We start from the raw sequence: 17,035 nt of genomic DNA on the forward strand, positions 1-17,035 counted from the left end.
ATTTTTGAAAGTCATTGTTTATATTTAAATGTTTAGAACATTGGAAACTTTTAAATTTTAATAATTGTCAAGTATTTAAATCTTTGATGATCTAAATGATCGAAAATAAAGATTATTTGATTTGATTTGATATTGAATTTGTGACAGATACCTATGGAACATTGTACACAATTTTTTATATTTTATTAATATATTTAATACATATATAGAATGTATATTGTTATTTAATATGTATTTTAAAAATATTTTTGTGTGATATATTCTTTTTTGCTTTATACTTAATATGTTTGATAATAAATATTATTATATTTTTATATAATATTATTTAATGTATAAGAAACATACACTTTACATAGTTAGAAAAGCATAGTATAAAAATATATTTTTGTAAACACATTACAACTTTTTTGAAAGTATGTGAATGATATTTTTAATATTTTAATACAAATATATATATATTTTTAGAATATATAGTAAAAAATATTATGTTGCAATATTTATTACTATATATTCTACAATTTGTAGTATAACATTAAAAATATTTTTGAACTTCTGACATTGTTCTGTATTTTTAATACATTTTTTATTTAAGCCTTTCATTTTGCATTCAATGGGGAATAGACTTCTTTTACTTTAATTAGACAGCTGTTTTAGTTTTCAGTAAGCTGGATTTTTTTAGGCTATCGGTGTCCTTTTTTGGTTGTTTCATATGGGACAAGCTCGCGGTTGGAAGTTGTGTCGCATCGGTTAAGGTACGTTTATTTTAATTACTTTTGAAGGAGAGAAGGTAGTTTGGTACTGTTTATGGTTTCTATGTTGTGCTTTCAGTTGTTGTTATGTAGTGTACTACTTTATGTGAAGTAAAGTTAGTGCAACATAATTTTACTGGCATGGTAGGTTTTAGAATGTTAATAATATGTAGAGTAGTATGTGTTGCGTAATTGTAAGCTTGTTTAAGTTGGATATACAGCGGCTTATTACGATGTCGGTCGGAAGGCCTCTGAACGCTCATTGGAGATTTTCCGACACAGTCTGAGGGTTTCCACCTACACTGTAATCGGCCCCAATCTTTATATTTTGTATCTTAAAAAATATTTAGGGTTTACTTATTAATTTTATTTTAAATTTAGTGCTCTTTATGTAGATGTAGTAAGTTTTTAGAGCATGAATTTTACAATGGTTTCTAAGTATTCCAGTTCTTTAGTGTTTGAGTAGAGTCTTACTTTGAATTGTAAATGCTCATACATTGTTATAGTTTGTTTTGTGAGTTTAGGACTATGGTCCTCATTGCGATGTCGGGTGGAAACTTTACGCCCAACAACAGCTCAGATTTGGGACCCGACCGACTCGTGGTCTGCGGTTCTGCACGACCGATTATGATGAATCTAAACAACATTCGGAAGGACTCCCATTGACTTCAATGGGAGCCTGTGTTCTGACCGACAACACAGGCTCCGATGGGGAAAATGGGTGTCAGCAGAAAACCTTGCACCCTGTCGCGGGCCCCTCATGGTTCCTGCCACACTGTGTATGGTTTTACAGGGGGTCCCTTGGATATCCCCATAGATCCCAACTGAAGACCTCAGAATGAAGGGGGGCCTTCTAGTGGCCCCCAAAGTCTGTTTACGACAGCCTTTTTTTTGTTAGACAGGCTGACTCGGAAAGGCTGTCTGAATCTGACATCGTAATCAGTCAGTCGTAAACGCTGTCCATTGACCTGTATAAATTGGCTCCGACTGAATAAGCTTCCCTGGATACCGGTCAGAACCGATTCGGAATGACCAAACGTTTCCCCTTCCGATCGCCATCATCTTAATCGGTCGATCGGAATTGTTACTGATCAAGTCAGGCGGAAGGGTTCCAACACGGTCTAGGGAAATTCGACTGTTGGTCGGAGGCTTTCCACATGACATTGTACTCAGCCCCATAGTTGTGTTACAGATTGCTCTAGTCTTAGTTGTTGGTAGCTTTGTTCTTTTTGGATCGATTGTAGTAATTTATGTAGGGTGGGTTGAGATCTTCCCAATGTGGATTGGAAAGCATTATGCCATCCTTCCAGCACATTCTTGGCTTTGGCTTCCTCGGCTAGGGTACTGTTGTACACATTCCACCATGGAAAGTGGAATTTTGGTTGTCTTCTATGTCCAGACCTATGTAGTCTTCCTACCCAGGTGTCCTCAAAGTAGTTGAGACTTTGGGGCCTATTAGGATGGCGGGTGGACTCAGGTCCGCCCGCCATTCTAGCAGAACGGGCCTGCCCACCTGCCATGCGGTGAGCCCGCCCCCCTTATCATGATGCGACTGCCACTGCGGCGGTCGCATCTGGCATTTCAACATTGCGTTGGGTGCTGCTGGCTGCAGCACCCGCCGCAATGGTGAAATGCCGCCTTGGGGGTTACTATAGGTACCCCAAGTGCACCCCCCATCCCAGGGGCCTGCAATGGGCCTCCAAAGCAAATCCCCGCCAGCCTTTCCATGGCGGCATCACCTCCATAGAAAGGCCTTAAAATCTCTACATCCTAATATGGTTGGCAGTGCCTGCTAGGCACAGCCACCATATTTGAGCCCCTGCTCCGCTTGGCCGTCAATCTCAACGATTGCTGACCGGCGGAATAGTGTCGGATGGACTTTCCGTCCGCCGCGATACCCACCGCCATCGTAATATGGCGGTGGGTAATTCACGTTACGATGGCCTGGCGATGGCGTGACGGTCGCATCGTTGCTCCATCGTAATGGGCCCCTTAGTTTATGTTTATTGGCTTAGTAATAGGGGCTTTCAGGTAATAAATTGTAATGTTCAGCGACTGCTGTTATTGGGATATAGTCTAGTGCAATTCGTTTTTTAAATCTTATATGCAAAGTTTCTGTTAGTTGCATATTTTATACTAAGTGTAGATTTTTGAAGGTGTCTCCACAGGCTTTGATTAAGATGGAAATAGCAACGTTGTATTGCTGTGTGAGGGTAATTTTTCAGGATGGCTTGTATGATTGACTGTTCAACGTCAGTGGTAATTTTGGGGGGGGTAGTAGTTATTAGTTTCTTGCTTTTCTTTTGTTAGCAGCTCTATCCAAGTAGTTGTTTGTTTGTTAGGCAACAGTGCATACATGAAGGGGATGTTTCTATTATGCTCTTGTCAACGGATTGTGTATAACTGGAAAAATGTTTTGGGACATTTTTTAAATGTACCATACATCATCCATGTTTCACAGGATTGAAGTTTTAGTAGGTTTATGGTAGTTGCAAAGATTAGAATTCTTTTTTCATGAGATTTATTATCATAAAGAAGGAACTGTTCTGTGCTATGAGTTACAGTCAGTTCAGGTGGTATTTGAACTTCACTGAATGTTTTGGGGGCAGGTGGGGTGTCAGGAGCAGCTTTTTTAGTTCTGGTAATTAATCTTTTTTAAAGTTGGGATGGAGGTTAATTACCCAGTTACATGTTCAGGAACACGGGATAGGATGTCTTTTAGTATTTGTGTTGTGGGTTTCTCAGAGCTAGTACTAGCCTCTTTAATAGCTTCTAAAACATCTCTAACTTCTATTTCTGCTATGGTAGAGGTGTGGTTATGCTCGTTCACATTTGTTACAGTAGTTTCCTTTGTTGTTGCCCTCCCATAACATGCATTGGAATAGTATTTGGTGCATTTCCAATTATTCTTGTCAGCTGTTTGTTTCTCTTGCGTATAGACATAACTCATGTAGCAAAGTAAAAGTTTCCTTTTTTGCGACGTTATGAATTTTGTACCTTCAGTCATTTTGATATTTGTACTGTAATGAGACATTTATAGAGAAAATGTTCAATATTTTATATGCATTGATTGTATTGAAAAGAGTAAGCTTTTTCCATTTACTTACATGTTTGGGACTGTTAATAATTTTGGGTTTTGTGAAGTTTGCTGTTGTTCTTTGGTTGCAGTACTTGTGGTTTTTTCTGTTGAAGAAAAATGTTTTTTTAATTAATTAGTTCAATAATAATTTTTGTATTTTGGAGAGTGGGTAGGTAGAGGGTATTTATGCTTAGGAGTTTTAATTGTTGGAATAGGCTTTATTTAATTTATACTTACTTTCTTTGGAGGAGGTTCTTGGATCTTGTTTGTAGTTAGTAGAATGTAGTTGGGACAACCGGTAGAGGAAATATAGTTTATAGGAAGATTAGGTCACTCTTGTATTTTCTGGAATATTACAGATTTGTGTTGATTTTTGATTTGTTTATATGTTGTTTATTTAATTGAAGTTTCATTTTTATTGGTTGATTTGGTTTGTACTTCTTTTTTATTGGTTTTTAAAGTGTGGGTTTACACTTTTTTGGCAGTTGTTTACTTATTTTGAAAATTTTAAATAACGGTTTATTTTGCTATATGTTTATGTTTTGTTATATGGAAGGTATTAATGTAGTATATGCATAAAATATTTATTTTTATTTATTTACTTTTTTTGTTAAATGTATTTATTTGATTATGATAGTGAGGTTAGATATTGTTTAGCGGTGTATTATTTAGTATTAAAAGGATTATATTTAGTTTATCATTTAGGGGTCGATTCCGATCCGGTAAAACCAGGGTACGAACCGTCGGACGGAGCGGTTTCTCCATCCGACTCGTACCCGGCAAAAACACCTTACAAACCTGCAAGTACGATTCGTACAGAAACACCATTTCCGTACGAATTGTAAAAAACACCGACCGGCTAAAATATACCCACAATTCCGATCCGCCACGATGCACGATCCGATACGCCACGATGCACGGCGAAAAGGGGGCCCGGTACGCACCGTACCCCCATCCCTACACGTCCGCACCGTACCCCCAGCCCCCCATGTCCGCACCGTACCCCAGCACCCCCATGTATGCACCGTACCCCCACCCCACCCCCGTAGGTACGTAGCATACCCCCACCCCACCCGTGTAGGTACGAAGCGTACCCCCACCCCACCCCGTAGGTACGGATCGTACCCCCACCCGTGTAGGTACGGAGCGTACCCCCACCCCGTAGGTACGGGTGGAGAAGAGTGGCAGACCTCGATGCAGAGCACTGGTCCGGGACCAGGGTTCGATTCCCGACGCGGCAGGGTCTCGGGCTATAAATTCCTCGGACCTGATATTCTCGCATCAGTGCCTATCCTAATCATGGGTCCCACGCTGCAACTCTGGGCAATAGCTTGCTTAGTCTCCACAACGGCCCCAACAGCGCTGGGATGCCTGGCTTCACCATGGGGGTGCCCAGGAGTGGAAACTTCACACGGATAGCCAGGAAGGGTTCCTACAGCGGTATGAGTACAGCGCGGAGATACCCCCAGGGGTGATTCGGCGCTATATAAGCACATACACATTTACATTTACGCTCCGTACCTACGGGGGTGGTGGTACGCTCCGTACCTACGGGGTGGGGTGGGGGTACGCTCCGTACCTACACGGGTGGGGGTACGCTCCATACCTACGGGGTGGGGTGGGGGTACGCTCCGTACCTATGGGGGTGGTGGTACGCTCCGTACCTACACGGGTGGGGGTATGCTCCGTACCTACGGGGTGGGGTGGGGGTACGCTCCATTCCTACGGGGGTGGTGGTACGCTCCGTACCTACAGGGGTGGTGGTACGCTCCGTACCTATGGGGTGGGGTGGGGGTATGCTCCGTACCTACATGGGTGGGGGTACGCTCCGTACCTACAGGGTGGGGTGGGGGTAGCTCCGTACCTACGGGGGTGGTGGTACGCTCCGTACCTACACGGGTGGGGGTACGCTCCGTACCTACGGGGTGGGGTGGGGGTACGGCGCGTACATGGGGAGGTGGGCTGGGGGGGTGTTCGGCGCGTATGCGGGCACATGTTTGGACGTCTCCAAGGTTGCTATGGGAGTTCGCTCCGTACGGTGTTTTTTCGATACGGTTGTGCATTCGGACGGACGGGACGGATCGTACTTGCGCGCTCGGACTTCAGTTTACCGATTCGTACGTAAAAATGTCCGGGGACGTGTCGGACACTTTTTCCGACCCGAGGACGTGTCGGGGAATTTTCCCAATGCGATTCGTATGGATTTTTTCACATACGAATCGTACTTGCCAGTTTGTACGGGACTTATACGATTCGTACGTAAAAAAATACGGATACGATTCGTACGGGGAATATTTTTGACGGATCGGAATCGGCACCATTGTGTGTGTGTAGGGTATTTTGTATATTAATTATATTATGTGCCATATTATGATGTCGGTCGGAAAGTCTCCGACTGCATCGGTAAGTTTTCTATGAGCAGTCAGAGGCTTTTCAACCGACTTGTGGGTTAAGAATCTCAAAGCATGTGGAGATGTTGCGTGACATTTGTGCTTTTCTCTCCTGCATTGAAGCAGAGTTGCTTTGTATCGATTGAGAAGACTCCTGTCAATGCTGCAGGACTCAGATGCACTGCCGTGCCATCCAAATGGATGAATTTCGAGCCTTGGCCGGCAGGCAGATGGCCTATATGGGGAAGTATTTCTGGGCCTGAACCTATGGGAAGGAGAACACCCAGGCCAAGCCTTTGACTGGTTACTACATCCTAATAGACACAGCAGATGCATCTCTGAATAGTAATCAGGGGAAGAGGGACGAGTCATGACAAACCAAAGCATTACTATAGAACCTTTGCAATATTACGAGGGTTTATACTCCTTCCAGACCAAGGATAATGCAGCTAAATTACAGAATATCTTTCTGAGATTGCATTGAATTGCTCTTGTTCTCGAAGGGGCAGAGGCAGTTCCCGAGTGAGCCCATCTTTAGTGAGGAGATGATACAGGTGATAGATGCCCTTGGTGGGACTAAACCCCTGGTGCTCGATGGGCCCATGGGAGCATTTTATAAGATGTATAAGCATTTTTTTGACCCACATCTCCTGGAGGTGTACATTGAGGCCTTTGAGACAGGGGTTCTTACATCCACACTTTAGGAGGATGTGATCATGCTACGTTTAAAGCCTAGGACAGCACCCTACCTATACAATTCATATTTCCTACTCTCATTACATAGCCTTGCTAATATAATACTGGCTAAGGTTATTGCAACAAGGCTGGCTCAAATGCTGGAACAGATCATTTCCCCTGTACAGACTGGCTTTGTCCCACATATGTTCACTGCCATGAATCCACGGACTATCTTCAATGTGTTTAACTGGATTGATCTGTACATCCCAGCGGCGGGTGCCCTTTTAGACACCAAAAAGGCATTTGACTCTTTGTAAATTCCTTTATAAAGGCTTTTCTGAACAAACTGGGATTGCCTAGTGGATACACTAAACTTATCATGCTAATCTGCTCCCACCTAATGGCATGATTGAGGGTCAATGGCTCTCTCATAGACCCATTCCTGGTGTTTAGAGTGACCCATTTGGGATATCCCATTACAGCTCCTTTTCATCATCTCCCTGGACCCTCACAAACCGCCACCTACTGGAGAGGCACCTCCACTATGGTTTACAATTTGACCTGGGCCCCTTGTTGACATCCATGTATGCAGTCGGCATCCTGCTCTTTGCACTACACCCCACAGCCAATCTAGCCCCCCTAATATGAGAAATTATTCCCATCAGCAGTATCTCTGGCCTCATCATTAAGTGAGCCGAATTTGGAACTCTTTGTTTTCACCACAGCTACAATTCCAGACACATTAGAATTCCCATTGTCCACGAAATACCTGGGAATAGTACTACATAGGCAGAAAGACATGGTGATCCAGCTGCTAACAAACTGACCACACAGATAGAATGGTGGATCCAGCTGCCCTTGCCCATAGTGGGCCACATAGCCATCGTTAAGATGGTCGTCTTCCCTCATTTCCTATACCTATTCATGAACATACCAATTCCCCTAACATCTTCTTTGCCCTGTGAGAAGCCTTTTGACCCAACTTGCTTGGGCAGGACGCAGACCTTGGTGAAAATATGACACCTTGGAGCTCCCCTGTGAGTTGGGGGGTGTTTGGAGTGCCCAACCTACAGTTGTATTCCCTTACAGCACAATGTCAGTTTGTATACCATTGGTATCATGCCGCCACCCACCTACTGTATGCAAGATCAGAGAGGGACCAGGCAGGGACCCTTTCAATAACCAGACGTTGTCTACTACTAGCTGGACGTCAGAGGAAGCTCGGACTCCTTCTCATTGGTGGTATTCTCTGATCATCTTTTCTTCCATTAGTGCAAATACCCTGGCTTACCCTCACACAAAAAAGCTGGTATCATGTACTCTCTTCACCCATAATTTACACATGATTGGAGACCTCTTCCCATCCCATGGCATCACGCGCACTGATTCTACTCACTTTGGTGAGGCCACACATATGGATCTTTTTATACTTCAGCATATAGACAATACATTGTGTGCCTGGCTGCCCCTGTGCCCTTTGGTCCAGGATGTCTTCCCTCCACTGACATTCGCCATTACTGTGTTGGACGGGGGTGACTGGTCTCCAGACTGTACCAGGCATGTGTCGCCATGAAACCCGAGCAGAGCGGTAGGATCAGGGTTATAATCACAGACATAAACTTATACATTGTAATTTTTTATACCATGCATATACCACACCTCATGATCTGGCTAGAATTGACCCCACATGAACATCCAAATGCCGCAAATGCAAGGCAGACGATGCCGATTTCATGCTACTGGCCAGAACTGCCCTCATATACAGGAACACTGGATGAGAGTGGTCTCCCTGATATCCACCATGATTGAGCCCATACTTAAACACAATCCCTTGCTGTTCCTCTTGGGATGTGTCAAAGATGTCCTGAAAAATGTCAGTAGACTCACTGCAATTGTGTTAGTGCTTGCCAAATGAGGATCAGCATTGCACCTGGGCAGCAAATATTGTCCCACTAAATCAGAATGGCTGCAAAGTATGGTATACTGCGACATTACTAGCGAGATCTAGGACGCATAACAGCCACCCACTCCTATCCAAAAGACATTTGGAAACCCATATGTGACTATTTGCTTATATTGGAAGCAGATATGCCTGCTGACTTGAAAGCTTACTCCCTCCCCTGCAGAGCAAACCAGAACTTCAACCCTGTTACCCCATGCTTTACCCCACCAACTATGTGCTATTGGAGTTGCAGACCTATGAGCCAGTAAAATAACTTGACCACCATCACTCTCCAACACCTGATGATTAATTTTACAATGTGTCTGTCTGTATGCAGCACAACTTGTAGTATCTCCCTCCTTGTCTCCATATTGTCAGAGATTGATTTCTGTATGATGATTGCAGAGAAAGGCCTTGTTTTTTGATGTTTTGTATTTGAAAATGAACAATAAAGTCAAAACAAAGACTCAGGACATGAGGACCAGGAACAGGCCTAGAAGTGCCAAAGGGACCATGACCTTAAGACCAGAGCCCAGAGAACCAAGCGGAGCAAAAGCACCAGGCCGTGAGAGTAGCAAAACCAGGGTGAGGAAGATTGGGAGGACAAGCAACATCCTGTGATTCTGGGCAAATCACTTAATCTCCCCATGCTCAACAATCTGTCTGTCTGTAAAAAGAGTGCTCATGTAAAGCTCTTCGATACCTTTGGGTCGAGTTTGCACTATATAAATCTAAAAAAAAAGAATCTAAAAAAAAGAAGACCTAATAAGAAAGATCAGGACCAGAAAATGGAGTACCTGATGGTCCACGAGGAAAGGGATCAGGGTGAGGATGATGTGGATGATCCATACAAGGACGAGGATTCCCATACCTAGGAGAACCAGGAAAACAGGGCCAGGTAGAGAAGGAATCAGCAGACCAAATTGCTCAGGATGAGTGGAGTAACAGTCAGGGGAACAGTCCAGCCTGAACTGCTAGGCCAGGTCCTCCGTGGATCGGAAACCAACATCCTGGGACCTGTTTCACCCCTCATCTGCCAGGCTAGCTTAAATCCAGTGGCACAGTGAGCAAGGGACCCACATCTGGGCATAGACGTGGACACTTAGGGAGAACATAGCAAACACAAGGAGATGATGGGCAGAGTGCTGAAGCTTTAGAACCACTCACCCACAGTCACAGATCTAGGTTTAATCCATCGTTATTTTGCTTACTATGCCAAAGGAGTTTTTTCAGCATTCCAACCAACATTTGTTCCTTTTCTATTTACAAAGTTGTCATTTTTTTGCCATAACAATCTGGTGCCTGCAACCTGTACACTGGTATCTTCGGTCACACATACACAGATGTTTATACTAGCCTTTTGTCACCCCAGACAAGTTTAAGTCTGTGCAGCATATGGGGGCAAATCTTCAGAATTTTTTCCACTGCAAAACTGGTATCAGGTATAAACACTGAGCCCTCAGACCCTCTCTTCAGTTCACTTCTGGGCCAGCAGAGAACACTTAGAAGGCACCCTACACTTCAGAGGACTGTCTTGCTGTTAAAGGCCAGCTTTGTCCTTAGGTGGACTGTCCTGCTGCTATAAGTCTGCCTTAAACCCTCAGAGGACTGCCCTGCTACTTGGGGCCTTCTTTGCTGCTTGAACCCAAGACTACCAGAGTGACTCCAAGGGCTATTTGGCTGGCCTCCTGTTCTCAGCTACAGGGACACAAAAAAGCTCTAACAACTTGAACCCTCCAACTGGACCCAGCCTAAAATAGTTCCAACCCTCTACATGGTGTCCAGCCAATCCTGGACCCTTGGAAATTGTGCTGACGGTGCCCAAACAGGCTAAAACCAAAGTGTGGGTCTTAAAAAATGTTCAGCTAAAAGGTGCTTTGAGAAGGGACCAGGATCTGCCTGCTCACCAATCTGCTCAAGGCGCAATCTGGTTGTCCTGACTTTGGTGTAGTTCCCACAACATTCTTCTCCTCAGCAGCAAATCCTGTTTAACGTCTCTTTGCATAAGAGATCTCTGACCTGAGGAGCCCTTGTTGGCTACAAATGGCAGCTTCTTCCTGCTGGAGATTTTAGACTTCCAAAAAAGAGACTAATAGCCCGAATTAAATGCTGGCGGTATGTATACTCCATCACAATGGAAGCATTACTGCTGAGGATGAACACCTCCTGGGAGAAGGCACACTGAAGGTCAGTTGTTTCACTGAGATTTGTAGACGAGATTACAGCTCTTAAAGTTATTCCTAGTGTTGCTGTGCAGTATTTTGGATTTACTAGACTAAGCTCAAGGTAGAACAGTACATGATTGTCTCTGACTGTTGAATTTTCAGCTCTTGTGCTGTGTGAGTTTTCTCTTAGAAACAGGATCAATGTATAATGTCTATTAAATTTAAAGAAGGAGTTGAATTTAAAGCTGATTATGTATTCTTTATATTCCTATAAGCTTATATTCCCAACATGAATTCAGTTTTTTTCCCAAAAAGTGTTGATTTCTGTTTCTGAATATCATATGCTCGAGAACAGGGGGAGAAATAACTGGAAATATGAATGCGCCATCAAGTATTTTGGCACTTTCAAAGTCCTCCACAAGAAATCATTTGCTGCACTAATAGGCTAACACTCGAAGAAGATCATTATACTATCAAACTATTTTTCTATTTTTATCAAAAATGTAATATTGAAAGAAATGATATTACTAACAACAATTTTTAACAATATATTTTACCATGTATGTTGAAAATAACACTAAAACATTTATATTCTTCCCTGCAAGAATCTTTTTGACAATACTTTCTACACCACAATATTCATGCACTAATATTTTTGTATCATGATATTAAAAACACAATCTTTTTACATTATTTATATGACCTACAGATTGGGAAGTTTATGCACAACAATCCTGGGAGAGAATGAGGTGCACATTATTTCTTGAGAAAGACAAAATTATCTGAAATGGAAATTAGGCACAAATAGAGTGCTCTATACCATCCTGATGCAAACACGGTGATCTGGAAACTCAGAAAAGCTGCTTAAAAAATTCAGATTGACAGGCATAAGTTGGAGAGAGGAATTACAGAATTGAGTTGTAACATGTAGAATGACTCCACACAACACACAGGAGCTATTGATAATGAAAAAAATCAACACAAGGGTCTGAAAGAGATTGGGTGAGATGGCATACATATCTAGTTAGATTGAACACGAAGGCTGAGTGGTGTAGGAAGAATTTTGACAGGAAAAGGAAGGTAAAATATAACAGAAAAAGGGTGGAAAAGAATGTGTGTGTGAAAGTTGGGCACAATGTAGGAGTGAAAGTCCCTCAGCGGAGAGAGAAATCGGTCCAAGTTTGAAAAATCATTGTGATTTACTAAAATCTATCGATCTATCCATCGATAGATCCATCCATCCAAGTTTTCAATATCTATCTATCTATCTATCTATCTATCTATCTATCTATCTATCTATCTATCTATCTATCTATCTATCTATCTATCTATCTATCTATCTATCTATCTATCTATCTATCTATCTATCTATCTATCTATCTATCTATCTATCTATCTATCTATCTGTCTGTCTATCTATCTATCTATCTATCTATCTATCTTTCTATCTTTCTATCTATCTATCTATCTATCTATTAAACAGCTAGTGTCTGCCCCAAGTTCCATAAAAAGTAAAACATTTCAGGGATACCCAGTCCCATCTAAAGTGGGGCAACTTTGACTGATCTGGCATTCCCAGGAATAGAATACAAAGAAGGGCCCATATAAACTCTGCGTTGGGAGTGTAGATGTGAACACTGAATACATGTTGGGAGGGTTAAAAGAAGCACGGTGGCCAGGTCAGCATTTGTTGCATATCCTGCTCTGGTGGAGCCGCTGACTACACAGATCTCTCTGTCAGACAGGAACAGAGCTCTAGATAAGGTGGGTTGTCCACCTGTTGTGATGGCAGGGAGGGGGTTCCCACCGTCTCAGCAAGGCTCACAGACATCCCTCTGTGCTTAAAAGAGGGCCCTTATCCTCTACCACAGAAGTCTCAATCAACCCACCCTCTGAGCCCTATAAATCTGTCATTTCTGAAGGTTTATTTGAGTCCACCAGGTACACTGGATTTCACAGTCTGAGATGGATTTTAATAAACCACCTAGAACTACAGGAGGTCAGATGAGGGTGCAAGTTGTATGTTTTTTTAAAACATGTTTGTAGAGAGGTGATCAATCTGGGGGTTCACCAGTGGGGGCTCTCCAAAAGGCACACATATATTTTGTGCTTTCTATAGCCTTGTAAAATATTGGTCATCAGACCAGTCAACTGAGTCATCATAAACTGTGTCATTTAGGTAGCCCAAAAGAGTTCTGAGTTGATTATTAGTACTAGCCACTGAGTGTAATCTGGCAGCACACTTGTCACAGTAGTCACTAAGAGATGACAATAGAGGCAGATGGATGTTCAAATGATTTGATGACAAATGTCTCACAAATGAGATTCCGTTGAAACCAATTTTCTGACCTGGTTATTTCTGGTCCTTTCTTCATAGGGGGAGCTGATACTATCCGGTTGGTGAATTCCGGGGACGCCTGCCGCGGAAGGGTGGAGATCAAACACGAGAATCGCTGGGGGACGATCTGTGATAGAGACTGGGATGTGAAGGATGCTGAGGTGGTCTGTAGACAACTGAACTGTGGATCAGCATCCAGGGCAGAAACAAGAAATACTATATTTCTAAATGGTGTCTTCCCCGTATGGATGAGTGACGTCAAATGCACAGGAGCAGAAAAGTCTATCTTCGATTGTCCACGCGCTTCCTTGGGATTCAACAGCTGCACGTCCAGTAGCGATGGTGGAGTGCAGTGCAGAGGTAAGAGAAACCCACAGCAATCCTTCAACTCCATCAAAAAGTCAAAAACTAATAAAAAAAAGAATAGTTGGATTTTTAAAAAACAACAACTCATTACTATTGAAAATCATAGGAAAGAAAATGAATGAAACAAGACAATATTAATCTTAATAAATGCAGAAAAGCATTCTCATAAGCTGAATTGGATTTATTAGGAGCTAGAGAAGGCAACAAATACAGAAGGAGGCATAGCATGGGAACCCTATATGCAGATGACATATGTCTAGCATCTGACCTTGTCATTCTGTCCCTTCAGTGTGTGCAGGTTATCAGGTGAAGAAGTGTCCATCGCAAGGCACAATCAAGAGTTGGAACAGATTCGTTTTTCTTTCAAACCTTTTTTTTTGTAACATATTTTTATTAATTTTCTTGACAGTACAATTTCACACAAACAGTTGTGCATAGCTTGTATATCACACTATAATAGCGATTACAAATATAGAACTATTCTACCCACTCCCACCCCCTTACAGACTCAGCCTTATATTGTTATGTATATTCGGCAGCCAGCACTGCAGTACGGACATTGGTATATACAAACACAGTCATATTCCATAGCCTTTCTAGAATAGAATGTCTGTACATCATCCAGGAACTTGCCACACATGTTGTTGCAACTGACCCCAGTAAGTGTGATTGGGCCCCCTTACTGTATCTGTACATCCGTGGCTATAAATTCTTCCAGCATCGCATTCCAGTCCAACGAAATGGGATTTTACGAAGTCCTCTATGTTCCTCCCGATAGGTTCCGCCCCCTCTGCCCTACCCAATCTAACCATTTCATTATACCAGTCAAGTACCAATGGTGATCTGGTAGTCTTCCACCTCATAGTAACATTTCTCTTAGCCAATATCAAAGCCAAATTTGCGAATTTGCAGACCGTGCCTTCCCTTCTTCCACTTGGGCCTAATCCTAATATACAATACTCCAATAAGTCCCTGTTCCTTACAGGGGCAACACCATTCACTATTTGGTATACTGTTGGCCAGTAATGGATCAATCTCGGGCAGTCCCATACCATATGTAGTAAATTTGCATTTGAGGAATGGCATTTAGGGCAAGTATCTGCCATGTCCGGGAACATTAAGTTTAATTTGTGCGGAGTCAAATAGGCACGGTGGACGATTATGAGTTGTATGAATTAAAATGTTGGATTCCTGGATACCTTCCGTGGGTACTCTAGTAATTTTCCCCATTCTTTATCATTGAGGATACGACCTATGTCCATGTTCCATTTATCTTGAGTGGTCTGAAGGGACACTGCAGCGTGTGACCGGATCCCTTGGCAAAACCATTGTGTCAGATGGCTACCATTTCCCATCAAGTATTGCATGTGAGTCAACGCATGATTTGGAGGCTCTGTCCTCTCTGGGGCCCAAACGGTTCAACTGTATCTAGTGATATTTGCATGGAGCAGGAATTAGTATATTTGGCCCCCCCTGTGGGCTCACGAATGTGTCGAGGTTCATCAATGCACCATCTGTAAATAACATGCCCACTTTGTTCACACCCGGCTCCTCCCAGACCGATATATGCCTAACTGTTACCATCCCTGTTGGTAAAGGGAGTCCCATTAGAGGGATATTGGGTGCATAAGGGGCCTGTAGATTTGTGTATTGTGTCAACTTTCTCCAGTACAACAATACAGTTATTAGCAGGGGTGGTGCTTTCGGAGGAATTTTGCTGCTTGGCATTAAAAGCCTATATAATTCTCCCCGCTCCCAGGCCTGGCACGTCATGGCGATTTCTTACAGATTGCATCCTGTGATCCAATATGCCAACCACTGTAATTGACCTGCATAGTAATAAGCTTTCAGACCTGGCACTACCAGACCCCTTTGTTTCGTATCCAGTTTCAATTTAGTGAGCCCTATCCGTCTTCTGCCCGCACCCCATATTAATTCTATTAGGAGAGAATCTAGGAGCTTAAACACCTGTGCTGCAATAATAATAGGCAAATTGGTGAAGTAATATAACAGCCTAGGGAGGACCACCATTTTAGCAATGGCTACCCGTCCCAGCACCAATAGTGGCAATGAGGTCCAGAATCATATTTGCACCTTGAGCGCCGCTATACCTCAGTTTAGATTTCCTTCTAGGATATCCTCCGTTACTCTATATATCAGTAATCCCAGATATCTGAAGGTAACAGCCGCTGTTTGAAATGTCCAGTGTCCAAACCAGACCGGATCAACTTGTGTCATGCCATTAAAAAAATACGCATATGATTTGTTTTCATTCATGGAAAGACCCGAGAGCCGCTGAAATGTAGCAAAAATTGCGGGAATTGGGTCATAATACTCATTCAGATTATTGAAATATAATATGAGGTCATCCGCATATGCCGAAACAATGAGTGTCTCTCTTCCCATTCGTATCCCCTATGTCCTGCCAGAGCACGCAATTTAAGAAGTAGAGGCTCAAGGGACAAAATAAATAATAGAGGTGAAAGCGGGCAGCCCAGTCTGGTCCCCTTTGCTATCGCGTATGATTGTGAGATATGAGCACCCGTGCGCGCACGTGCTGTGGGGGTTGTATGTAGCAGCTGTATCCAATTCACAAATTCCTCCAGAATTCTGAACTTTGGGAGAGTACATAACATTTATTGCCACTGCAGCGAGTCAAACGCTTGAGGTAGGTCTAGTGAGATACACCCCTGTGCCGTGGCTGCCGCCGGTGTACAAGACACCATTTGATGTAGTCTCCTAATATTAAGGGCTGTACTTCTATCCGGCACAAATCCACATTGATCAATGTGAATCAATGGAGGGATAAACTGAAGGATTCTATTTGCCAATAACCTACTCAGGATCTTATAATCTGTATTTGAAAGTGAGAGGGGGCGGCAGCTTGCCATATCTTTATTATCCCTGCCTGGCTTCGGGAGCGAGACCACTGTCGCTTGTAGTGTGGTGTTAGGAAGTGAACAGGTGTCTAGTGAGGCCTGATATAGTCTCTGGAGAAGGGGGACTAACATCTGAATATGTTGCATAGAACTCAATGGACAGTCCATCATTGCCTGGTGTTTTGTTGGGAGGGAGAGCCTTTATTGCCGCCCTTATTTCCATGTTAGTTATAGGCCTCTGCAGGTCTGTCTTGTGATCGTTTAATATCTGTGGGAATTGCAGTCTCTCAAAAAGGATTCGTATTCATCAACACCAAGCTCTTCCGGCGCCACATACAACTTTTCGTAATAATTCTTAAAAGCAGTATTTATTTCTAATTGGATACGTACAGCATCACTGTCTATAGTGTTAATTTCAAGAATAGGGGACATTGGTGGTGCATCTTTAA

At 42.9% G+C, this 17,035-nt stretch overlaps 1 protein-coding gene across 1 annotated transcript in view; it reads left to right on the forward strand.

Moving 5' to 3' along the window:
• Positions 1-17,035, forward strand: part of LOC146783140 (CD5 antigen-like) — a 512,763-nt gene that overhangs the window by 366,598 nt on the left and 129,130 nt on the right. The window contains exon 5 of the mRNA XM_085633903.1: positions 13,381-13,701. Coding sequence (XP_085490029.1) covers positions 13,381-13,701 — 321 coding nt within the window. The remainder of the gene's footprint in view (positions 1-13,380; positions 13,702-17,035) is intronic.

This window comes from Triturus cristatus, chromosome 11 (genome assembly GCF_964204655.1).
Source record: "Triturus cristatus chromosome 11, aTriCri1.1, whole genome shotgun sequence".
Classification (NCBI taxonomy): domain Eukaryota; kingdom Metazoa; phylum Chordata; class Amphibia; order Caudata; family Salamandridae; genus Triturus; species Triturus cristatus.